Source organism: Carassius auratus, chromosome 27, assembly GCF_003368295.1.
Source record: "Carassius auratus strain Wakin chromosome 27, ASM336829v1, whole genome shotgun sequence".
Lineage (NCBI taxonomy): Eukaryota > Metazoa > Chordata > Actinopteri > Cypriniformes > Cyprinidae > Carassius > Carassius auratus.
In genome coordinates, this window is record NC_039269.1 from 15663280 (window position 1) to 15689907 (window position 26628).

The 26628-nt window shown below is 38.5% G+C and overlaps 1 protein-coding gene across 15 annotated transcripts in view; it reads left to right on the forward strand.

Moving 5' to 3' along the window:
- The window catches only part of ptprfb (protein tyrosine phosphatase receptor type Fb), a 188379-nt gene extending 163777 nt beyond the window's left edge, over window positions 1-24602 (forward strand). For all 15 annotated transcript variants that reach the window (XM_026206114.1, XM_026206113.1, XM_026206115.1 and 12 more), the window contains 12 exons: window positions 3943-4040; window positions 11175-11298; window positions 11434-11609; window positions 13676-13795; window positions 13884-14038; window positions 14373-14658; window positions 15789-15967; window positions 19681-19807; window positions 19890-20015; window positions 20388-20542; window positions 22328-22463; window positions 22946-24602. In XM_026206114.1, coding sequence (XP_026061899.1) covers window positions 3943-4040; window positions 11175-11298; window positions 11434-11609; window positions 13676-13795; window positions 13884-14038; window positions 14373-14658; window positions 15789-15967; window positions 19681-19807; window positions 19890-20015; window positions 20388-20542; window positions 22328-22463; window positions 22946-23014 — 1751 coding nt within the window. In that variant the 3' untranslated portion in view covers window positions 23015-24602. The remainder of the gene's footprint in view (window positions 1-3942; window positions 4041-11174; window positions 11299-11433; window positions 11610-13675; window positions 13796-13883; window positions 14039-14372; window positions 14659-15788; window positions 15968-19680; window positions 19808-19889; window positions 20016-20387; window positions 20543-22327; window positions 22464-22945) is intronic.
- Window positions 24603-26628: the final 2026 nt, after the last annotated feature.

Here is a 26628-nt window from a genome sequence, read left to right on the forward strand (position 1 = left end):
TGTTAATTAGCCTTCCTGCTTTCCATTCCCAAGGTGAGTGAGAGGCAGATCTGTGACGCTAAGAGAAAATGTCAGGCCTGCCTCTCTCTCCTCTAATAGCGGAGCGGTGGCAGTCGAGCCAGGTTATTACAGACCCTTTCAGTCCTGAAGAGCACATAATTACCACAGGCAAAACAGCCATACAGCTCTCTTACCGTGAATCCCCGCTGCCGCAGCCAGCGGTTTTCATATGGCAGCGGAGTGGCGACAAGCGCACTTCACATTTGAGCGTTTGATTAATTTTTGAAACACCGGATTGTGTTGTTTATGAGGACAAATTATGTGATGGTATATTCAATTAGGGGTTTTTCTTCAACTACAGATACTTTTATGCCTTGGGGGGATTTTTTTATTATAAGGTTTTTCTTCTGTTGCTTATTTAAAGGTTACATTAAAACTAGAAAAAAATTTTTTGTGCCTTCCTAATTTTTTATGTCTTATGTCAAGATTAAAATAAATATGAAAATCCAACTTAATATTAATGATTTTATCACTTATAAAACTGAATTTAAAAAGAGGGTTAAATTAAACAAAAGCCATTTTAATCTTTATTATTTAATATTTTATTTGTGAAAATAATGAGTCATTTATGAATGTCCGTCAGTTGCAGTATCATTTTCAATTACAACCAGCAATTTTGCTAATATTACAAACATGATGTGTGATGAAAAAAAAAATTAAGGTAATAAATATCACACATAATACAACGTATGTAAACATATGATTTAAATAGGATACATGATGCACTAGTTATGAAAATAGCCTTCTGAAAAAGCAAGATAAAAAAAAAAAAATTAAGTGATGAAAATGATATTTTGGTGAATGTTTTAGAAGAAAAAAATGACAGAATTCTCCTGTGATGCATGTACAGTATTGGACCTAATTGAAGAAACACCCTTATCTGAGGCAGTTTGTGTTGTACCTGCATTAACTGCAAGTGTGTGTTATGTACAGCACACACATGCCCTGTTGAAACTTTATTTCCTGCCATTGTCTTGAATGTAGCAGTAAGGTTATGTTTCCAGACCCTTATCCATACATTTCTGGTTACATTTTCACTTGAATGACCTTGGACATTCATTTCAACTCAAGACATCTTGTAATTTGCTTCTCCCTGCTTTGCATGCTGGGTTGTAGGTCTTCACTGCCTAATTAACTTGCTGTTTAACATGAATGTAGCCTGTGCTGTATTCACTTAATGTGCTCATGGTGCAGCTTATTGTGCTGTTAGCCTCTAAATATACATACAGTATTGTTCAAAATAATAGCAGTACAATGTGACTAACCAGAATAATCAAGGTTTTTAGTATATTTTTTATTGCTACGTGGCAAACAAGTTACCAGTAGGTTCAGTAGATTGTCAGAAAACAAACAAGACCCAGCATTCATGATATGCACGCTCTTAAGGCTGTGCAATTGGGCAATTAGTTGAAAGGGGTGTGTTCAAAAAAATAGCAGTGTCTACCTTTGACTGTACAAAATCAAAACTATTTTGTACAAACATTTTTTTTTTCTTGGATTTAGCAATCCTGTGGATCACTAAACTAATATTTAGTTGTATGACCACCGTTTTTTAAAACTGCTTGACATCTGTGTGGCATGGAGTCAACCAACTTGTGGCACCTCTCAGCTGTTATTCCACTCCATGATTCTTTAACAACATTCCACAATTCATTCACATTTCTTGGTTTTGCTTCAGAAACAGCATTTTTGATATCACCCCACAAGTTCTCAATTGGATTAAGGTCTGGAGATTGGGCTGGCCACTCCATAACATTAATTTTGTTGGTTTGGAACCAAGACTTTGCCCGTTTACTAGTGTGTTTTGGGTCATTGTCTTGTTGAAACAACCATTTCAAGGGCATGTCCTCTTCAGCATAGGGCAACATGACCTCTTCAAGTATTTTAACATATGCAAACTGATCCATGATCCCTGGTATGCGATAAATAGGCCCAACACCATAGTAGGAGAAACATGCCCATATCATGATGCTTGCACCTCCATGCTTCACTGTCTTCACTGTGTACTGTGGCTTGAATTCAGAGTTTGGGGGTCGTCTCACAAACTGCCTGTGGCCCTTGGACCCAAAAAGAACAATTTTACTCTCATCAGTCCACAAAATGTTCCTCCATTTCTCTTTAGGCCAGTTGATGTGTTCTTTGGCAAATTGTAACCTCTTCTGCACATGCCTTTTTTTTAACAGAGGGACTTTGCGGGGGATTCTTGAAAATAGATTAGCTTCACACAGACATCTTCTAACTGTCACAGTACTTACAGGTAACTCCAGACTGTCTTTGATCATCCTGGAGGTGATCATTGGCTGAGCCTTTGCCATTCTGGTTATTCTTCTATCCATTTTGATGGTTGTCTTCCGTTTTCTTCCACGTCTCTCTGGTTTTGCTCTCCATTTTAAGGCATTGGAGATCATTTTAGCTCAACAGCCTATCATTTTTTGCACCTCTTTATAGGTTTTCCCCTCTCTAATCAACTTTTTAATCAAAGTACGCTGTTCTTCTGAACAATGTCTTGAACGACCCATTTTTCTCAGCTTTCAAATGCATGTTCAACAAGTGTTGGCTTCATCCTTAAATAGGGGCCACCTGATTCACACCTGTTTCTTCACAAAATTGATGACCTCAGTGATTGAATGCCACACTGCTATTTTTTTGAACACACCCCTTTCAACTAATTCAACTAATTGCCCAATTGCACAGCCTTAAGAGCGTGCATATCATGAATGCTGGGTCTCATTTGTTTTCTGAGAATCTACTGAACCTACTGGTAACTTGTTTGCCACGTAGCAATAAAAAAATATACGAAAAACCTTGATTATTCTGGTTAGTCACATTGTACTGCTATTATTTTGAACAATACTGTAATACTAGGGGTCTCATTTGTCTCATTTGTGTGCAAGAAAAATTGATAATTATATGTAAATGACAAATGCTATTTTTGTTAAAATATGATGCCATGTGTCTGAATATACTGTATGAAATATGTGTACTATTTTCTGCTACAAACTAGAACAATAGTACGGCAAAGGAGTAGGACATTTATTTACAAACTATTCAGGATACAGTATTCAGTATTCTGTTAGAAAGTTGTTCCTTATGGACACTTCCAATTGACATGCACTCTTGAGCATTAACATGCATAGTATCCTTACCTGTGCTGTAAAACTTTTCTTCTGACTTTTCACTTTAGATAAAATGTGTGAAAAGTCACAGATAAAACTTATATGTGTTGCATCCCATATTCCACCAAAGAAATGTAAAATATGACAGCAATCTAGACCAGACCAGTTTTTGGCATCACGTCGGTGTGGTTGATTAAGAGAGTGCCCCCATGATCCTGCTGCCCACTGTCTCGCAGTAACTGTTGCATGAAGTAGCTGGCAGGGGGCTCGTCCAGACATTACTGAGCTCACTGTGGGCATAATGAACTCATAATGGGGAATCATACCCAACCATGTCCCATTAAGCATCTCAGTCCTGCTCATTCATCCTCAACCACTGGAATCCTAATGACAGGTTCTCTCTATTACGAACCCCCTCCTTTCTTCATCAAACAACACACAGGCTGAACATATCCTCAGTTCCAGCTGAGCATGTAGCCTTGATACGTTCACAGGGGCTGACAGTGGCAGGGAAATGTTTTTTGGCAATAAGATGACCCCCCAGACAAGAAATCCAGAGCTTGTTTGGGAGATAGACATAAGCATACACAACATATGTCAGCACAAATCTCACAGAGGGATCATGTCACATCAAGGTGCGAGAAGGACCTCTTTATGTCGTGCCCTCCTCAACTCAAAACTGACAAGACTCGCTCCCCGCTGTAATGGTACAATGCGTCAGGTGTGATGTGCTCACCACTTCTCGTTGTCTTATTTTCTCTTTTAGGAATGAGGGAACATCCGCCTATTTCTGTCTGTGAGCTAGCAGACCACATTGAGCGACTCAAGGCCAACGATGCCCTTCGATTTTCCCAGGAGTATGAGGTAGGACAATAGCTAAACTTATTCAACTGGTGCAGCTGGATTAATTATAGAGGTTGCTAATCCTGCTTTTTGAGGACCTGAAGTTTAGCTTCAGTGACATTCACACATTCGAGATATTCAGGGTTACTTGAAAATAACAGGCAGTTGTGTTGGAGCAGGGTTGGAACTGAAGTCTGTATGAAGGTGGTCCTCCAGGAGCAATGTTGTCTACCTACATAGTTTAGGGGTGCCCAATCCTGTTTCTGGAGAGCTACCCTTCTGCTAAATTCAGATCCAACTCTAATGAAATGCATCTGAACCAGCTAATTAAGATCTTTGGAAACAGAGCAGAGTTAGACTTGAACTCTGCAGGAAGGTAGATCTCCAAGAACAGGTTTTGGCACCCCAGTTTACTGTTTTTCCTGCTAAAGCTATCTTTGAACAACAATATCCAGATGTATTGGGTGGAAGGTCACTATCTGCACTCTCATTTGTAGTCGCCATAACTGCTCATTTCATAAATTTTGAGCTTTTCACTCATGTTTACGGAAATTGCCAACTCTCATTGAAAATTAATGGCGTTTTGTTACTTCACCTCAAAGAAAAATTTAGCAAATTTGTTCCTGTAGGGGTACAACAGCTTGTTACTGCAGGGATACATTTGTACCTTAAATACTGCTTAAGGGTTCATAGTAGTACCTTAAAGGGGGGGTGAAATGCTATTTCATACATACTGAGTTTTTAACACTGTTAAAGAGTTGGATTCCCATGCTAAACATGGACAAAGTTTCAAAAATTAAGTTGTACGTTTGAAGGAGTATTTCTGTTCCAAAAATACTCCTTCCGGTTTGTCACAAGTTTCGGAAAGTTTTTTTCGAGTATGGCTCTGTGTGACGTTAGATGGAGCGGAATTTCCTTATATGGGTCCTAAGGGCACGTTTGCCGGAAGAGCGCGCGCTCCCGTATAGCAGAGCAGAGAGAGGCTGAGCACAGACAATCACTGATCAGAGCGAGAGCGTCGCGAAAAGTCACAAAAGAAGTGTTTTTTGGTTGCCAGGGCAAGACAACCCTGCACAGATTACCAAAAGAGAAACAGCATTAAGGGACCAGTGGATGGAGTTTATTTTTACAGAGCATCAACAGAGTTGTGCAAGTGTTTTTGTTTGTTCCCTGCATTTCGAAGATGCTTGTTTTACAAACAAAGCCCAGTTTGACGACGGATTTGAGTATCGTTTATTTCTTAAGGATGATGCAATCCCAACGAAAAAGGGTCACGATCGTGTGTTGGAACCACAGGCGGTGAGTAAAACTGCTTAAAATATCTCTGCCTCCTTGTTAGTGCGTCCGCAGAAAGGTTTGTGAGAGTACTGCCCCACTGACAAGCTGTTGTACCCCAAAGGTAAAATTTGTATAAAATGTTCTGACCGTGTCAAAAAGTGATTTTCCTTCAAGAGTTCATTCTCTGCAGAAACTGGCCTTGTTTGGTACTTTAATTTAGTTTCTTTTGTTTGTTGTGTCTCCTCTGTCTTTTGAACCCTTTTCACACACAATTTTCCCACTTTGGTGTTGTCTAATAGTTTCTCCTACCATCAACACTTATAGCACGCACATCCAATGTTATGACAGATGCTCACACTTGCCTCTCCCAGGCAGGCAGATGTTAATTTCCTCATGATCTCTCTCTAGAAATCTTCAATACACACAAAAGCCTTGTCACTTCTTCCTGATGTTGAGAAAAAAAGCTTGTTCAACCTTTTTCTGAGAGCAATATTTAACATGACTGTCAGTCGTCACCCTAAAGGTGTGGAATTGTTTAATTAAAAGATCAGACGCTGTTGGCCCAGTCGCGTTTGGTGAGACAAACACTTGGTGAGGATGTATTCCTAGATTTGTCTTAACTAATGCAAGAGACCCGTAAGAGATGTTTACGAGCAAAGAAGTTGTCGATTAGCAAGCATCACACATGTCTCTTTCTTTCATTTGTTCCTTTGCTCTTCTTGTTGAACTTCGATCTCTTTTCTTTTCCGTCACACATGTATTTATAGTAAAACAGCAATTAAAACTTCAACCAATGAACCCCTCTTTTCTGTAATAACACACATGTCTGTGGGGGAAAAAAACAAACAACATAAAATACAAAAAAAAATTCTTTTTATAGACCTCCTTTTATTCATTCCTCTTTGCAGACGTTTAGTGACACTTTGAGGGATGGATCGAGCTATTTCAGCAACCATATGTGACACATCTCTCCTTCCTCCGATGCGTTTGTGGTTTTCACCACACATGCCCTCCACAGCCAGGCGGAGCTCACAAGCTGCTCTTGGCATGTTGTGATGTCATGTCCTCCTGTCAAGGAAGGCCCCCTCTCAAGGGAACAGATGGTTCTGCTTGGGCCAATGGGAGTAGCCTAGTCCAGCCAGCATGAGCAAGGCAGTGGGACACCAGCACGTTTATTGGCTCCGTCCTCCGCTTGATGCATCCATTGCTTGGTTTCATTGTTTCACAAGCTTATTTCTACCAAAGATCCACAACTTCTTGTTTCCTCTGCCTTGTAATCAGTTGCAACTTGCTTTTGACAAAACTGTGACCGCACCATAGAGCTGATCTTTACAGAAAACCAGTATGACCCCCAGATGTACGTACTTATATAATCTGATAGTCAGTTGTTTTTGAAAGATTTACACTGCATAAACAAGAACCAGAATTTGAATTGAAATGGTGTCCAAAAAAATATTTTCCTTGGCTTTTGAAGTGCTCTGTAGATTACTCCTCAACTTGACTGGTGGCAATATCAATAGCTAACACTCCCATCAGACACTGATTCTCACCAGTAACGAGCTTATGTTTGTCAACCCACTATGCCGAAGCTTTTTGTAGGAGCCAGCGCTCACCTCCCACCGCTATCATTATCCGCATCTCTCAAGCTTGTCATCTCATGTAGTGACAGCTCATATTTGTTCCCCTTGTTTGCCGAGCACTGCCAGTCAGCATTCCAGCTGTCTTATTCGCACATTACCTGTACTTGCGTTCGAAAGCTTACGGCAAAGTAAATGTTCCTCCAAGATGCTTGCTGATAAACTGGCAGAGAGACACTTAGCATGTCAGATACTTCAATGTGGCAGTTTATTTATATTGAGCGCTGAGTTGTTTACTTTTGAGCATTACTTCATATGTGGACATTTAAAAACCAGTTAGTGCTTTATGGCTGTTTACAGAGGCATCGAAAGCAAGCACATACAGTATTGTTCAAAATAATAGCAGTACAATGTGACTAACCAGAATAATCAAGGTTTTTCGTATATTTTTTTATTGCTACGTGGCAAACAAGTTACCAGTAGGTTCAGTAGATTCTCAGAAAACAAATGAGACCCAGCATTCATGATATGCACGCTCTTAAGGCTGTGCAATTGGGCAATTAGTTGAAAGGGGTGTGTTCAAAAAAATAGCAGTGTGGCATTCAATCACTGAGGTCATCAATTTTGTGAAGAAACAGGTGTGAATCAGGTGGCCCCTATTTAAGGATGAAACCAACACTTGTTGAACATGCATTTGAAATCTGAGGAAAATGGGTCGTTCAAGACATTGTTCAGAAGAACAGCGTACTTTGATTAAAAAGTTGATTAGAGAGGGGAAAACCTATAAAGAGGTGCAAAAAATGATAGGCTGTTCAGCTAAAATGATCTCTAATGCCTTAAAATGGAGAGCAAAACCAGAGAGACGTGGAAGAAAACGGAAGACAACCATCAAAATGGATAGAAGAATAACCAGAATGGCAAAGGCTCAGCCAATGATCACCTCCAGGATGATCAAAGACAGTCTGGAGTTACCTGTAAGTACTGTGACAGTTAGAAGACGTCTGTGTGAAGCTAATCTATTTTCAAGAATCCCCCGCAAAGTCCCTCTGTTAAAAAAAAGGCATGTGCAGAAGAGGTTACAATTTGCCAAAGAACACATCAACTGGCCTAAAGAGAAATGGAGGAACATTTTGTGGACTGATGAGAGTAAAATTGTTCTTTTTGGGTCCAAGGGCCACAGGCAGTTTGTGAGACGACCCCCAAACTCTGAATTCAAGCCACAGTACACAGTGAAGACAGTGAAGCATGGAGGTGCAAGCATCATGATATGGGCATGTTTCTCCTACTATGGTGTTGGGCCTATTTATCGCATACCAGGGATCATGGATCAGTTTGCATATGTTAAAATACTTGAAGAGGTCATGTTGCCCTATGCTGAAGAGGACATGCCCTTGAAATGGTTGTTTCAACAAGACAATGACCCAAAACACACTTGTAAACGGGCAAAGTCTTGGTTCCAAACCAACAAAATTAATGTTATGGAGTGGCCAGCCCAATCTCCAGACCTTAATCCAATTGAGAACTTGTGGGGTGATATCAAAAATGCTGTTTCTGAAGCAAAACCAAGAAATGTGAATGAATTGTGGAATGTTGTTAAAGAATCATGGAGTGGAATAACAGCTGAGAGGTGCCACAAGTTGGTTGACTCCATGCCACACAGATGTCAAGCAGTTTTAAAAAACTGTGGTCATACAACTAAATATTAGTTTAGTGATTCACAGGATTGCAAAAAAAAATGTTTGTACAAAATAGTTTTGAGTTTGTACAGTCAAAGGTAGACACTGCTATTTTTTTGAACACACCCCTTTCAACTAATTGCCCAATTGCACAGCCTTAAGAGCGTGCATATCATGAATGCTGGGTCTTGTTTGTTTTCTGACAATCTACTGAACCTACTGGTAACTTGTTTGCCACGTAGCAATAAAAAATATACTAAAAACCTTGATTATTCTGGTTAGTCACATTGTACTGCTATTATTTTGAACAATACTGTAAGTTTGAAAGGATCCGAGGAGGCTGACGTTTTCCCAAATTAAGTGAAAGGTGTGGAGGTTGATGGACACGGAGTCAACCAAAGCCTTGTCCAGAACAGGCAGATCAATGCTGAATAACAAGAGACTCCGTGACATTATTGACTGGATGAGCAAGCTGCTGCATATTGCCGTCGATCAATGCTCCGATACGACCCGGTGTCATTTGAGCCGAGGAGACCTGTGACTTGAGAAGCAAAGGGAGAGAGTGCAAGCCCACCTCTAGCCTCTTGAGTAATCCTCTGAAGTCAGAATGAGGAATCCAGTATCCAGCTCCATGCAGAGTGCACCTTTCATTTCTTGCTGAAAATTTACATTTTATTTATTTGATTGATGCTTTCATCCACAGTGACTTACAGGTACAGGCCTATATTTAACAGTATATGTGCCTCCTGGGTATTAAACACATGACTTCTTGGTGTTTCTAGCATCATGTTTCATTTAAGCCAAGGGAACATCATTATCTTTAGTACTTTATTATTATTAATACCAATTGTGTATCAACCTTTTCATATGCAAGTTGTACATTTTCTGCTTCCCTTTTGTGAGTTCTGTTATAGCTGTGAATTTGGAATGATAAAACATACTAGAGGAAGAAAGTGTGCGCAGACAAGTCAATTCTTCCCTTTCATTTAAATTTGAAACATCCTAAAATGCAGTGTATGATTGTGCCATCAAAACTACCAGCCACAAACTACTTGATAAAGGTCATTTATTTTATATTTAAATTTAATACTTTTGTGTATTTTATCTATTGTATTTTATTATGTGCCCTCCAGGAGCTTGCATTCTGCAAGAGAACAGTAGCATTCTCTTATTATTTTTCTGTACTATCTACTTCCTTTTTAATTATTATAAAATAATAACTTGACCCTCTAACACTAGCTCTGTCTATCTCTTTTCTATAAATGTTTTATTATTTTTATTTATTATGTAAAAAAGAAACACCTCACTATGTGTACAGCATTAGACTAACCAAAAATTGTCACAGCAGTTTTATGTCCTTTTTTTTTTTTTTTTTTTTTTTTTTTTTTGATTGCTTCTATTACTATTACTGTTCTATTCTATTAAGCTGCTTTGGATAAGTCTGTCTGCTAAATAATTAAATGAAAATGTAAATGTGTGTTGTTACCACTGTAGACATTAGTGTGTAGATACAATTAGAATTTTTATCCAAGTTCTAGTGTTTTTAAGTACATTGACAGCATTTAATTGTTGTGTCATCAAAACAATCAGCCACAAATTACTTAATGAAGGTTATTATTTTTTTTATGTATTTGTTTCACCATAGATATCTAACTGTAGATGCAGTTTGATGCTGACTATTAAATGTTTGCAATATTTGCAACTATAGTTTATTGAATCAATGATTTATCCCATTTATTATTTTATTTTTTACAGTGGACCATCTCCTCACCTTATGTCTCTAATAATACATTTTAATGGCTGTAACTTGACGTGACCCCTGAAACATTTGTACATTGCTGACCTGTATTACAAAAGGCCTCGCCTGGAATGTCTGTTACCCATTCAGGGCACACCTCATGCATGCAGCCGGTGATATATGCAGGCTTTTCCTCCAGATGTGTTCATCCGTCCCCTCTCTTTAAAGCTTCCTGTCTGTCTCCATAAATCCACACTCTCCCTGTTGGGTCTGCTATTCCTCATCCATTGCTCTTCCCTCTTCACTCTTGTCAGCGGGCACAAAATCAAGTGCAGGCATGAAGCCCACATGGACACCAGTAATCCATTAGTCCGGGCCGAGGGTCTGAACGCTCCCTCCTCTCAGCATAATCTTTAGCATCAAAGCCATATGCCCCGATGCGCTCAGGTATGGACTTACCGAGTCAGTGGTGCTATTATCAGAGCCCCCTACAGTGATCATGTTTGAATTATGGTGTCAGTGAGCACTAAGCCATCTGTTGGTTGCCAGTGATAATTCAGCAGATGAACTTGCTGTTATTATAGGGCAGGTGATCACTAGTAAGGGAACAGAACTGCAATATACCCACAAAGGGATCCAAATGACCACTCTTGAGCTTTGCCGGTCCATCAGTTGTAACAACCCCTGGTGGCAGAGTTACCTCTGGTTCTTGCGGGTCTCTGTTCAAAACGTCGGGTTGCTATAGAAACAAAGCCTCTCATGCTGAAGTGATGCTAGTTCAAATTTACCCCTGCGGCACTCTGTGGTATCATGCTTCAAACAAGGTGCCTCAAAAGACTGAACAGATTTCTCTCTCTCTCTTTGTCCTCTCATCTTTCCCCTGCAGTCCATTGATCCAGGCCAGCAGTTCACATGGGAGAACTCCAACTTGGAGGTCAACAAGCCAAAGAACCGTTACGCCAACGTCATTGCTTACGACCACTCAAGAGTTGTTCTCACCCCTGTGGACGGTAAAAGTCAAACAAATGTGTTGACCTTTAACATTTCATTATGGTGACAGATGGGTGTATGTTTAGGGGAAGCATGCAATTAGCACAAATATTGGCATAAGTGGGCCACCGGTGAATTGTTGTCTCTCTTTATAGGTGTTCCAGGCAGCGACTACATCAATGCCAACTACATCGATGGTTACCGTAAGCAGAATGCCTACATTGCCACGCAGGGCCCTCTGCCTGAGACTCTGAGCGACTTCTGGAGGATGGTTTGGGAGCAGAGAGCCAATACCATCGTCATGATGACAAGACTGGAAGAGAAGACCAGGGTGAGTACCAGAGGCATAGAAAAGTTTAGGCACTGCATTAAACGTCAGCTAAATTCAAAACTAGTAAAAAACTAAAAGTTACTGGTTTGTGATTTAATGTTTACTTAGTAATTCCCCCACCTATTTTTAATCAATTTATTATTTTATTTTAATGTATTATTATTTGTATGTAGCATATTTATTTATAATATTTAATACTACTAAATGTTATATTGAAATCTGACATTATTGAATGAGTTCTATTTCATATGAGTAAGAATATTTACTAAATAATTTAAATGTTTCATATTCAATGCATAGAATTTACTACATCATTTGAAATATACATTGCAAAAAATATTCACACACTATATTCACAATAACTTAAAGAAAAAATATATATATTATTTTTTATTTTTATTTTTATTTTTTATCTGTATTTAGAGGTAGGGGCGTGGGATTTGGAAAGATCCTCATGTCGGGATGAGTTTTATTTATTTATTTATTTTTTTTTTTTAAAGTCATTTATGCTCACAGGTAAAGTAAAAGCATATTTTAATGAAAGTTCCAGCCAAATAAAGGTATTAATTTCTTACAGAAAAGCAAAATAAGCTTTGATTTTTGAGTAGAGTTCATATCCAAGCTCACAAAATATAGTGATAAAATAAAAGACAAAATACCATTGCCATCCTTTTTGTTGGATGACACAGTACAATGGTTCACAATTCTCTTCGTGCTATAAAACATCCGTCTGTGCTTGGCACTAAAGGGACCTGCCTTTCTATGAGTCCAATCACTACATGAGCTTTTAGTGCGCTGTTGTGCTGGGCGCAGCAACAGGCCAGTAGTACCCAGGGTTGGTGAGAGAGCGAGCCTGTCGACTAGTCTTCTGTTCAGCTCAAATGTCATGTCTGACAGTAGATAACCTGTAATTCCTCCCCCTGGAGAATTCGTGCACTCAGGTTTTTGTTGATGGATGGGAGGTCAGATGGGAGCTAAAGGCTTATAGAGAAGAAGACATGTGTTGGCAGAGCTAGCGTGGTAAATGAGTGGGTTTTGGCAAGGCTGTGCACCTATTAAGCATTACTTCATAGGTAAAGGGCGTCCCCAAGCCCTGTGATGAAAACCTCCAGCAGAGACAGAACAACTGGCCAAGTTTCACTGCTGACAGCAGCTACCTTGAAGAAGAAATGAACTCTAGATGATTGAACGTTATACAAACACACCATTTGTAGAAATTTCTACCGCTTTCGTCTAATTTTGAATGATATTTAACGTAAACAGACTCTACATTGTTGTTAATAGAAGTTGTCCTCAATTCAAAAATAAGCTTTGTCCTTGAGAATTATTGGGTGCAGGTGACACACACCTTTGCCATGACTCAGTAATTTCAATACTATAATGAAATTATGTAAATATTCACCATTCAAATGTGCACCCTGTATGCCTGTGCAAAGCTGTATAAATATAATTCCTGGTAATAGACTTGTATAGGAAATCAGTACAGTTGGCTGATACATTCAATATTCACAGTATATTGACAATAATTTTGCTGATGATATAAAAAACGAACATTATTCATTTTTATATTCTTAAGTTATATTCAAATTATAATTATTATTAAAACAGTCTTGCGATTAAGTATGAGTGCAAATATAGAGATATTTCATAGTGTCAGGCTTTTTTGAAGAAAGTCCTCTTATGTTAAAAAATACTGTAAAATATTGCTATTGTGAAATATAGAATTTTTAGCATCCATTACTCTTGTCTTCAGTGTCACGTGATCCTTCAGAAATTCAAATATGCTGATTTGGTGCTTGAAAAACATTTTCAGTTTTCAATGTTGTGCTTACGGTTGTGTTTAATTTTTTATTTTGTGTGTGTGTAAACCTTAATATATAAAGATTGAAACATCACAAGGCTGTAAAATATGGATTTTTTTTTATTACTATATATATATATATTTATAGTTTACATAATAAACTTTTATTTGAAATGGAAGTGTCTGTCATTTCAATGGGACTTACAGAATTCAGCATTTACTCCTGCACTGTTTGACTGTGTTTCATTTTCGTGCTCTTAAACAGGTCAAGTGTGACCAGTATTGGCCCATTCGTGGCACAGAGACTTACGGAATGATCCAAGTGACCATGCTTGACGCTGTTGAGTTGGCAACTTACAGTGTGCGAACCTTTGCCCTTTACAAGGTAAAAAGTTGCGTGCCCTTTCCTCTCATATAGTAAGTTTCCACATTTTCAGACATTTAACCTCCTTTCTCCCACTTTGCTCAAACAGAATGGCTCTAGCGAGAAACGCGAAGTCAGGCAGTTCCAGTTCATGGCCTGGCCAGACCACGGAGTGCCTGAATACCCCACCCCCATCCTAGCCTTCCTGCGCAGGGTCAAAGCCTGCAACCCTCCTGATGCTGGACCCATGGTAGTGCACTGCAGGTTAGCGCTGGTCCCCAGTCTTTCATTTACTGCTGACCTTTTCACTTATAAAACTCTTGTAAAGTGAACAGTTGTAGGTTTGCTTGGTGGAATTGGAAGAAAAGGTTTGGTTTCAAATGTTTTAAGGCTATCAAGTCTAAAGTGAATATTAGATGGAATATAAGTGAATATTAGATGGATTATTTCCATTATATTCCATAGAAATATTTATACATGTAATTCATAGGATTCATTCAGGATATGATTTAATTAATTTATTAAAAAATCTTATCAGTTGGCACTCTTAGTATTGGAACCTAGTTTGTCTGTAGTGTAACCAGTTTGTCTGTCTCAGTGCTGGAGTGGGCCGCACGGGCTGCTTCATAGATATTGACGCCATGCTGGAGCGGATGAAACATGAAAAGACGGTAGACATTTATGGCCACGTCACATGCATGAGAGCCCAGAGGAACTACATGGTGCAGACGGAGGACCAGTACATCTTCATCCACGAGGCCTTGCTGGAGGCCGCCACCTGTGGAAACACAGAGGTCCCTGCACGAAACCTCTACGCCCACATCCAGAAGCTCACCCAGCCACCGCCGGGAGAGACCGTCACAGCCATGGAGCTGGAGTTTAAGGTAGTCGCATCACATGATCAAATTAATGATGTCATTGTCTTTAATAAAAATGAAATAAATAAAAATACAAGGTAGCTTCAGGAGCAGTAACTTTTGTAACATTATCGTTGTGGCCTTTTCCGTTTCTGAACGTGGCAAACAGCACTGCACACATGCTGAAATTTTGTATAGAATACATATAATTATTATTGTTTTAGCATCCCATATATACTATTATTATACTCTTATATTGATATTATTTTATTCATGCTTTAAATGCGTTTTTATTTCACATTTTGATTTCCATTGAAGTTTTAGGAATTTTGTTGTTGTTGTTGTTTTTTTTGTTTTTTGATAAATTCAAAGATAATGAGAAATTCTGCATTGGCAACTAGCTGAAATATAAAATATAGTTTAATTTAAATAATTTATAATATTGTTTTATTTAATTTAAATATAAAATACATTGAAACTTGAAATCAAATTGAAATCAAATGTTATATGTTATGTTATATATGCACAGTATATTATATTATATATATATATATATATATATATATATATATATATAACATTTGATTTCAATTTGATTTCAAGTAACGGTTTTTATTTTTTATTTTATGGTTTTCAATTAAATTTCATTTAATATACTGCACATAAAATCACATGAATCAGAATCTACTTATAAATCGAACAATCAGAATCTGGAATCAGACTGGATTTGTTAAGACAAAATTTGGTGCATGCATGCATGTAAACCTAATAATTCAAGTCTAATGTTTTTTTGAAAATGTTTTACTGTTCCATCTGTTAATAGTGCTGTTGGGATATAAGTGAATGCTGGTAAAACTAGGATGCTCAACTAGAAGTAGAAACAGCAACTCGTGCAAAGACCGGAGTGGGTTCCCAGTACAGACAGAGCTTGTAGTAAAGCCAACGGTCTCTGTGCGCTCTCTGCTGATGTCCATCTGTGCTTTCTCTGCCACGCTGCCAGTCACGCCCTCGCTTTTCCAGTCAGACCATTAACGCCCGCACCCCTCTTTACTGCTGCAGAGCTCACCTTCACATTTAAAAAATATTCTGTTGCAGACCATTCTCCAATATGTTTCTGCCAGCTTGTTTATGCTCTGAACCCAACACTGTTTCCACAGAGACTCGCTAACTCCAAAGCCCACACCTCTCGATTCATCAGCGCCAACCTGCCCTGCAACAAGTTCAAGAACCGGCTCGTCAATATCATGCCTTTTGAGTCCACACGGGTGTGCCTGCAGCCAATCCGAGGAGTGGAGGGGTCTGACTACATCAATGCCAGCTGCATCGATGGATACAGGTAGCTGCCCGTGCCAAACCATTACAAAAACATGGAGGAGCATGTTTGCTTTAATTCTCAAGGTTTAGATTTTTTTTTTTTTTTTCAAGCAGCTGCTATAAACATTTGTTAGAGCCAAGATTCTTCAAGATTCTGTCAGTTGTGGATCTAAAAAGAAAAACTGACTGCACACACAGTTGCATTGCATTATGAATTGCTCTCTCCTACACGTTTCAACTAATCATGAATCAGAGCTTGCTTACTTCTGTTTCCTGGTACAAAAATAAATCCAGGGCTCAAAATTGAATAATTTTCACACCTGCATGCAAGTTAATTTGAGAACATGCACCATTCAGTTGTTTCTCACCAACCATTAAATGTATTTTGGATTATTTTTAATTTAAAAAAATTATATTTGTTTTTTAATATATAGAGAAAGAGAGAGATAATACAGTAACATATAACAGTATTTCCTCAGGTCACTTGCATTGACAAGGGTCAGATTATTGCTACAATTCTATTTGATTTCAACTATCTAATATATGTTGCCATTCCTAATAGTTAAAGGGATAGTTCACGCAAAAATTTTAATTCTGTCCTTAATTACTCACCCTCATGTCGTTCCAAAGACTTTCGTTCATCTTCAATACACAAAGGAAGATATTTTTGATGAATTCCGAGAGCTCTCTGACCTTCCCATAGACAGCAAAGATCCTAACACGATCAAGGCTCAGAAACATAGCTTAATATTATTAAAATAATCCATGTGGCATCAGTGGATCAACCATAATTTTACAAAGCTATGAGAATACTATTTGTTCCCAAAGAAAACAAACAAAAAAAGGACATTTGGACAGTAGCACCATACTCTGATATGTTGTCTACGTTGTTCACACTTTTATCGGAACGCAAACAACGTATCTGTGTACATACGTTGCATACGTTGTTGTGTTGCTCTCCAAAATGGCACTTTAGGGTGACGTGGAGGAGATGAATTGTTGAATAAAGTCATTATTTTTGGTTTCTTTGTGCAAAAAAAGTATTTTCGTAGCTTCATAAAATTACAGTTGAACCACTGATGTCACATGCACTGTTTTACTGATGTCCTTACTACCGTATTTTCCGGATTATAAGTCGCACTTTTTTTTCATAGTTTGGCTGGTCCTGCGACTTATAGTCAGTCTTATTTATCAAAATGAATTTGACATGAACCAAGATAAAATGAACCAAGGGAAAACATTACCGTCTCCAGCCACGAGAGGGCGCTCTATGCTGCTCAGTGCTCCTGTAGCCTACACTGAGCAGCATAGAGCGCCCTCTCGCGGCTGTAGACGGTAATGGTTCCTCTTGGTTCTTGGTTCTAAATAAATGCGACTTATAGTCCAGTACGACTTATATATGTTTTTTTCCTCGTCATGACGTATTTTTGGACTGATCTGACTTAGGTGCGACTTATAGTCCAAAAAATACGGTACGTTTCTGGACCTGGGGAACATCACGGTTGCGTTGCTGTCTATAGAGGGTCAGAGAGCTCTCACATTTCATCAAAAAACTTAATTTGTGTTCTGAAGATGAATGAAAGTCAAACGGGTTTGGAACGACATGAGGGTGAGTGAGTAATTAATGACAGAATTTTCATTTTGGGCTGAACTATCCCTTTAATCCATCTCTAAATAAATCCAGTGGTTTTGATCAGTAGGTTTCTTGTCTACTTCTCGTTCCTCCTGCTCTGTTTTCATCAGGCGTCAAGACTCATTCTCATACGTGGTAAATGAGATGATCCGTAACTCTCTATTTTCTTCACTGCAATATTCCCCCTAAACAATGAGCAGCACAGTGTAGTCTGTCTACACATTTTCAGCCTTCACATATTTTGTAGCGTTACTCTGTCTGACAGCTGTTTATTGAATTACAAAAGGAGGCGCTCTCAATGGGGTGAACGCTTGAGAAAATCAGAGAAGAAAAAAGCGAGAGAGAAAAGGCCAGTCGTGTTTGCCGTAAAACGAAGCGTGGGCACCAAATGTCACAGAGTCTGTGAAGAAAATGTCTAGGGGCTTGATACATCAGCCCCTCTCGTTTGAATTAAAACGTAATGAGAGCTACTCTGGAGGAGCTCAACCTGTGCCAATGCGTAATTGACACCAGTCTTATTTTCTAAAACCAGATGAGCTTCAAAAATGATTCTTCGATCACGTCTTCCTCTTTAACCGAGCCTCCGAGGCCGTCGGCTCTGAGATTTGTAGTCTTGTCAAAAAGTAGCAATTAAGCCGCTTTTAAACAGCACGTTAATGCGATAAACACAGAAACACGCTTGACCTTCTTACTAGTTTACAAAGAGCTTCGCCAGCCGAGCGGATACGTCATTAAAGCTGTTTTTGTGTCTGCCTTTATAACCGTTTTAGTGTTCGTGTTGCATTTTGTTTAATTGGGCGAAAATAACCTCCAAGGAAGAATTGCATGATTAATATAGAGGTGATTTGGCTTTGTCAAAGCCAGTGTGTCCCTGACGTCTGCTTTGTGTTCTTCGTAGCGACGTATTTGTGTGTGTGTATGTGTGTATTTTGGAATGAGTGGGGGATGGAGGGAGGGGGTCTCTCGCGTTCTTCTTTGCTCTTCATTCTGGCTCGTCTCTCCCTATCTCTCCTCTCTTCTTCTCTGCCGTCTCTTTATTTGTCGGAACAAGGCCCTGAACAGACTTTAATCTCCCAGTTCCATGTTATTGCCTCGCCTGCAGCACCTTCATTAGTTGCTAACCCATGGCACTGTTTGTATGAGACAGTGATGTGTGTGCCTGGTGCACGTTGATTGCCCAAGCTGCTGTAGCACAGTACACTGCTGCCACCCAGTGGCCATGGTAACAACCAAACTATATATATGTATTGTGTAGAACAGCAGATCATAGTATATGGATTCACAATTGATCTGTCATTTTTAAGTGATTGTTTGGCAACTTCTTCCAGCCGCTAAATTAGACCCCCACAGATCCTTCCATCTCTACAAAACCCCGTCCTCCAAATATGTATCAGCAAACCTGAGATGGGCAGAGAGCATTCTGATTGGCTAAAAAGGGTGGTTGCTCCCCTTTTGTATTGTTTTGAGTTTAAAGCTCGCACAGGGACTTTTTTCGCAGAAATGTGATTTGTTTTTTACAACGCTAACTTTATTGATATCTGTGAGGTAGTTGGACATATTATAAAGAAAAAAAGCTTGGATTCTTAGTAATATATAAATGTCGTTTTCAGTTATTAATAGGGTAGCTAACAAATATCCACCAAGTAAATATTTTAACAAAATCTGAAGTAAAAAAAAAATATTAAAGTTATCTGAAATAAAACACATTTACTAAAATTAATAAAACTTCCAAAGAAATAAAAGCTACAAACAATATAAATGTAAAAAAAAAAAAAAAAAAAAAAAAAAATTCTAAAACTGAGTAAAATTGAAATATTAACATTTAGTCATATAGCAGACACTTTTATCCAAACAAAACAAACAAATATATATACACACATATATATATATATATATATATATATATATATATATATATATATATATATATATATATATATATATATGAGCACTAATTAGGACTCTACAACAAACCAATTTGTTTTATCTTACAATTAATGTGCATCTGTTTTCTAGCGATTGTCATGGTCATGTGATTGTGCAGGTCATATTTGCCTGTTCTGCATCAAGGTCTCAAAAGCCATTTTGTTGTTGATCCACAGACAGCAGAAGGCCTATATTGCCACTCAGGGCCCTCTAGCAGAGACCACTGAGGATTTCTGGAGGATGCTATGGGAGCACAATTCCACTATTGTAGTGATGCTGACCAAACTCCGAGAGATGGGACGGGTAAGAGCACCTTCCTCCCTTTAACTTACGTCCTGGTGTTTTAAATCCTGAAGATGTACTCATACTTTTCCACATCCTGCAGGAGAAGTGTCATCAGTACTGGCCAGCTGAGCGCTCGGCCCGCTATCAGTACTTCGTGGTGGATCCCATGGCTGAGTACAACATGCCCCAGTACATCCTGCGAGAGTTTAAAGTCACAGATGCCAGGGTACGTACATCTATCACCTGCAGAAGTCTGCCAGAGGAGGGTTATATTGTGGTTGTTTTTTCATATGAATGTCACTCAGGATGGTACTTGAGGGCACCGCTGGGGTGTGTGAGCAATCTGTTGCTGGCGGCGGATGTTTCACACCAACACGGCGCTCTCACATCCTGCGGCTCACTTTGGACTTCAGAGCTTTCTGGCGGCTATAAATAGTACCAAGGTTTTGAATAAGCTTGTAGCTAAATCGTGTAACACACACGGTCATACAGTGAGCATATGGACAGAGGCTCCCTGCTGCAGAGGCATCCAGCTGTTGTGTGCGTATGTGAGTGAAACCAGAAGCCTAATAAACCGTTCATTCTTTATTCTCTTTAGGACGGTCAATCTAGAACCATTCGGCAGTTCCAGTTCACTGATTGGCCAGAGCAAGGAGTGCCAAAAACTGGCGAGGGATTCATTGATTTCATTGGCCAAGTTCATAAAACCAAGGAGCAGTTTGGGCAGGATGGACCAATCACTGTGCACTGCAGGTATGCTGAACTGTAGTGATGAACTGAACTGATCAGCAAATGATCATCCCGAAGGCTTATTTTGTAATAATGACCAAATGACTGCACATTATTCCACTGCTAATTACCACATAAACATTTTACATATTAAAAGGGGACAGATACATTTAGTTCACAACATACTATTATGCAAATTATTTTAATTACATCATTTTATAGTTATTTTATTTATTTAATAATAAACCATTTTACTTTCACGTTTTCTATGTTTTATTTTGTCATTTCTTGATTTAATAATTTTAATATATATATATATTTTTTTATTGAATTACAAATGAACACATTTTTTATTCTGTGATTTATTTTAATTTAATAATCCGTAGAAACTTTTTTTTAAAGGTCCCATGACATGGATTATTTCCTTTCCTTTAAATGCTTTTTAAATGTTTCCTTAGGTGTACTTATATTGTTAGTATGATTTTTACATTTAAAATTTAGAAATAAAAAGCATTTTTAGATCCTGATATTAGCCCTCTGGCTTGAATGCTCTGTTTAAAGGGGCGTGTCTGCTGTGAGACTCAGAGTAAACCACAACTGTTGTGATTGGCTGACATTTTTGCATACGAAATGCATTCATGTGGAACCCCTCTCAAATAATTATATAAAAAAAAATTATATATATATATTACAGCTGTCGAGATTAACGAATCGTGGAAGTGTTGATTATATAATTATTTTTTCGATCTTTTCTCATCACATGAAAGGCTGCAGTGATGAGCATTGAGTAGACAGAGTCTGTTTATCGTGTAGATGCAGTGATCTCGTCATTATTGCAACACATTTTCTCGCTCACAAAATGCTTTCACCACAGCTAACAGCAAACACATGAATGCATCACATTAGTACAGTAAGAGCTCCGTTGTGCAGCATAACAGCGTCATTCATTGTAACGGCAGTTTGGGCAAGTGTGCAGATATACTCGCGATGTGTAACAGCTCCTGAAAAAAGTGAGTGTTCTTTGATCGCTCTTTGTAGTTAAATCACAATTTAAATAACAGATTTGTTTCATGCTACTAAGAGAAACAACGTGAAGTTGATCGTTTAGTCACTGGCTTGATTCACTGATGCATAAACAGTATTAAACGATTTAGAAAGAAAGTCTGTGTGAACTTGAATGATTAGCTACCCATCAGAAATCACTGATCAGGCATTAATGAACACTGTTACTCACTGTTTGTGCCGGTAGGGTCGAATCCATATCATAAAAGTCTGTTTGTAACGCCTGTGCTGACATTGCAACTGAATTATATGTAAATATTTGGGCGGGCAAAGCAGAGAAAGGGGAGGTAACAATTCTCCTTTCAACGTCACAACGAGGAGATTCAAGATCAGCCCGTTTGAGCTTCCATTTTCTCAAAGGCAGAGAAAGATAAAAAAAATCTCGATTTATACCGATTCAAATTTCTAGAAGTTTGGGGAGCATATACAGGCTAGGGGAACTCATATTAATCTTAAAAAAACTCAGAAAGTGAAATTTTCATGTCATAGGACCTTTAAGTAATTATTTTTGTGATGTTTCAAATTGTCTAAGTAATGATTACAATTTCATATTTTAATGTTTAGCACATTTTTACACATTTTCTTTTTTTTTCTTTTCATTAATTTCATTTCATTTCTAACACAGCCTCACAAACTCTAGACACCCTGATTTGGTGCATTACACTCAAGATTGCAGTATGACATGTCACGCAGATCCTTCACCTTTGTGGAACAGGTGTTAAGTTAACAGATGCTGTTGTTTTTCAGTGCTGGAGTGGGAAGAACAGGTGTTTTCATCACTCTCAGTATTGTCCTGGAGAGGATGAGATATGAGGGTGTGGTGGATCTGTTCCAGACGGTTAAGACCCTGCGCACACAAAGGCCTGCCATGGTGCAGACAGAGGTACTGTCCTACTGCCCAAAAATTTGAATAGCACTTGTCCAGAGTGCGGTTAAAAAGCTGCTGATTTAGGGCCAGTTTAACTAAACCGGGCAAATCCTGTAAAGTCAGGCTCAAAAATAACTGTCCATGCCTTTTCAGTGCTAATTATTCACTGCAACAGTACAATTTAAACTCCAAAAGACAGTTTGTGCTGGCGCAAGCTGTTAGTAAATCTGGCCCTTAGACTTTGGAGAATTCAGATTACTGAAGTAGTTATCCAAAAGCCTCCACGTTTTCTGATTGCCAACAAGCTAATGTTGTTTGTAGAGCTGTTATTTCTCAGGACAGCTTTCCTCGATTTCAGTGGTGTCAGGGACGTTTCATAAAAAGTCATTTACAGCAGCTTTAACAGCAGTTGATATGGAGCATGAGCTCTTTGTCACCAACTGGGTGTTATTAGCTATTGTTTCTCCCACTGACACGTGCTTGTTTTTTCCCTGCAGGACCAGTACCAGCTGTGCTACAGAGCCGCTTTGGAGTACTTGGGGAGCTTTGATCACTATGCAACGTAACCACTCCTGGACCACAGCCCTCTGGTACAACTCTTCAGGAGTGCACCAAGTGTTCCTTCTGAGCCACCGTTCCCCATCTCCATCCTGTACAGAGATCTGGGGGTGGGAAGGGCAGGCTATCCAGTGGCTGGTTAACCAATCACAGCAGTCCCTTATTGACTGGCACCAAGAGATTGCTTTAAGAAATATAGACAACTCTCTTTCAAGAAGCACCATCTAAAAAATAAATAAAACTATATTCTAGTTTCTCTTTAGCGTACGCCAACCCACACTACAGTCGAAGGCTACTGGTAGCACTAATTCTTCGTTTCTTTTTCTTTCTTTTTTTCCGTTTGGCTCTTTTTTTTTTATCATGTTTATCATTTGTTATTTTATGAAATTCAGTATGACAATATTGTTATTATTCTTATTTAGAATATTTGTGTTTGTTTTTTTTAACATCTTTTGTCTTAATGGCCTTTTCCGTGGGTCTACATTTTCCTTAATTGGTACGGTTTTATTTTTATTTTCTACATAATAGGTTATTTTAGCACAAGAACATGTATTTTTAACATGTTCCTGACACTAATACAAGAGAACCGCTTGTTCTCCAAGCTGCTGATGGTTCGACTTTTTTGTAACATGATTTTACTGTTTTTTTTTTTTTTTGTTTTTTTTTCTTTGTTATGTATAATTGGTTTTGTAGGGCTAAAATGAGAGGGTTCACTTTTGGAGAAGTTAATGTTCTGTCTCAATGATAAAAGAAAAATCTCCAACTGCTAGATGTATGCATTTGGGTTAGTGGTACTAAATTAAGGGAAGGCAAATCAACTAACTAATAAAATCGGCACTGTACAGAACTCAGTAGGGGTTAAATGTGATTTGTGTTTAATACATTACGTCCTTCTGATGGGACGTTACCGGGAACTGAATGCAATCCTATCGAAAAGTGCCCCGTGCACCCCGCTTCTCTGTGACATTTGAAGACCTGATATTGAAATGAGACCAATCGCCATTGGCACCTGTACAGTATGAACCACTCCCCCAAGGGAGAGTCAGCTCTGTTTAATCGAACTCTTCTTTTTATACAGAAATATATATACATAAATTTATAATTATGAATAAATATAAATACTATTATAGATACAGTATATAAACAGCTTCTGCTCTATTGTCCATAATTCTCTCAAAACGTAATCCTGGACTCTTCTTGATATACCAACACTGAGAAAATTACACGAGAGACTGCTGTGTGTGAATCTGTTCATGGTACAAAAGTTATATCTACTGTATTATCTACGCACCCCAGGTTTTTTGCGGTCTCCTCTGGTGGGGTCAGGCAGCACAAGTCAAATTAAAAACTATTCCTACAGAACGTCATTTCATGCCTGCGCGATTACAACCGGCATGTTAAAGGGAGACCTGGCCATACGTTCAGAATATGTTGGCAAGTTCATTTTTACCTTGTGAATGATTAGTGCTGTAGAGGTTCGATCTGTTGTATACACAGTCTGTTTTCTATTTGTTAATAAGAAAACTGGAATAAAAAAAAATGTTGCAGGAAAAAAACTCGGTGTAATAAAGTTCAGTAATTGGTTTTTGTACAAAATATTGTCTGTGTGTGTTTCTGGACTATACTCAGTGTGTCGTTTGTTAGATGTTCACTGACTTAAATCAACCCAATGCTTTCATAAAGCACTCGCATAACACTCCCTTAAGATCTCAGATCTATGATGGCTTTAGCTCTAGTTATCCAGCTAGGAACAACATGTTCTTTGGCTTTCTGTCATACAGCATTTTGTGAAAAGCAAATAGTATTCCGTCATTTCAAAACTACAGACTTCTAGATACTCTGTGTTCCTGTGGCTCAATGGTAGAGCATTGCGTTAGCAGCACAAAAGGTTGTGGGTCTGATTCCCAGGGAACACACATACTGGTAAAAATAAAAAATTATAGAATGCACTGCAAGTCGCGTCTGCTAAATGCATAAATGTAAATGTACTCTGAATTAAAAGATGTGACCTCACAGTCATTCATGGATATTTACTGTAGTAACTCTTTACAGTAAGGTTTGGCTAGTACGTTAATTTATAAACCCTGTAGTGTAATTTTACATTAATATTATCTTTACTGATTGATTCCGAAGTGAATGTGTCCAATAATTGTGTTAATGAGCAGTGTTGGGGAAGCTGCGTTAAAAACCCAAGCTTAACTTACAGACAAGCTTCTCTTCAGGAAAAGAAAAAGTAATAATAATAATAATAGTTTGCTCAATTGAAAAAAGTAGCTGTTTTGAAGCTACGCAAATGGACCATATATAATTTGTAAGGAATAATTAACAACGGGTCGTTGAATTATTAGAATTAGTTTAATTATTAAAAGTGAATTAGGTTAACTTGTTACCTCTTTGCGTCTCTAAACAGCGCTGTCTCCTCGCTAGTTAGAAATGTCATGTGTGGCCTTATAAGTTGCAACACCATATAGGCTAACTGATAAAATCGCAAGGGCAGTGCTGACAACACCTTTTTGTGCAAACAAACTGTGCGACCGTTATTACAGATAACTAGGCGAAGTGATATGGAACTGTAATGTGGTCAAGAGAGCTGCCTGGAACTACGTTCTCCGTGCATTTCCCAGAAAATAACTGCACATCTCAGAATGTTCGTCAGCCAATCAGATTCAAGCATTCAACGCCCCCATAGTATAACCAGTTATTTCAGGCATACATAGTTATTTGCCAGTGTATGTGTATATTATGCATTCTTTTATGAAATTAGTATTAAAAGAAATGTAAAATGCTTTATCAGGTAATTTTGTACTGTGACCGTCCAGGATATTTCTCTCTTATCCACACTGAGATGCTGAGAAAGTTGACCATGTATTCAAAAGCAGAACGGCAAAATAAGCTTAAGAGTCATCATATGGTTGACACATCCCACAAGTACACTGATAACACCATGCAGCCACAACAGCCACTGCTCATGGACACTATCCATGCCCACAGAGATCATCACAGACCGACTGTGACATATCAGAACAGCTCCAAGACTCCGCACCCAAGGACCACTTTCAGGAAAACAGCCAGGGAAACCAGGATAACATATCACAGGCACCAGAAACAACAGAGCCAGAGCCCCGCTCACCAGTAACAGTATCCCTCTCTCCAGCATCTCCACTTCTAAGCTTCTCACAGAAAATGGAGAAACTTTAAAGAGAAACTGGGACCAGACTCTCCCACTCAATATGCAAAACTACAAAATACATTATAACTGTTTTAAACACTTTTGACCTGATTCAGCATGTGCATGGACCCAACCACACAATCATGGACACACTCTAGATTTACTCATCAGTAGAGGTCTAAACATTTCATCCATTGTTATTAAGGATGTTGCACTACCGGATCACTGTATTTTCTTTGATATGTTGATCTCTGCTACCACTGAATCTAGATCTGTCTCTATGTATTTATGAATGCTATATCTTTAACAGCAAGCATTTCTGCAGAATCTGGTTGATCTTCTCCTTTAACTCAAAAGTAAAAAAAAAAAATGTTATTGATGATATCAATAACATTCTTAACGAATGTCATTGATGTTATTGAGATCATCAATAATGTTATTGATGATATCAAG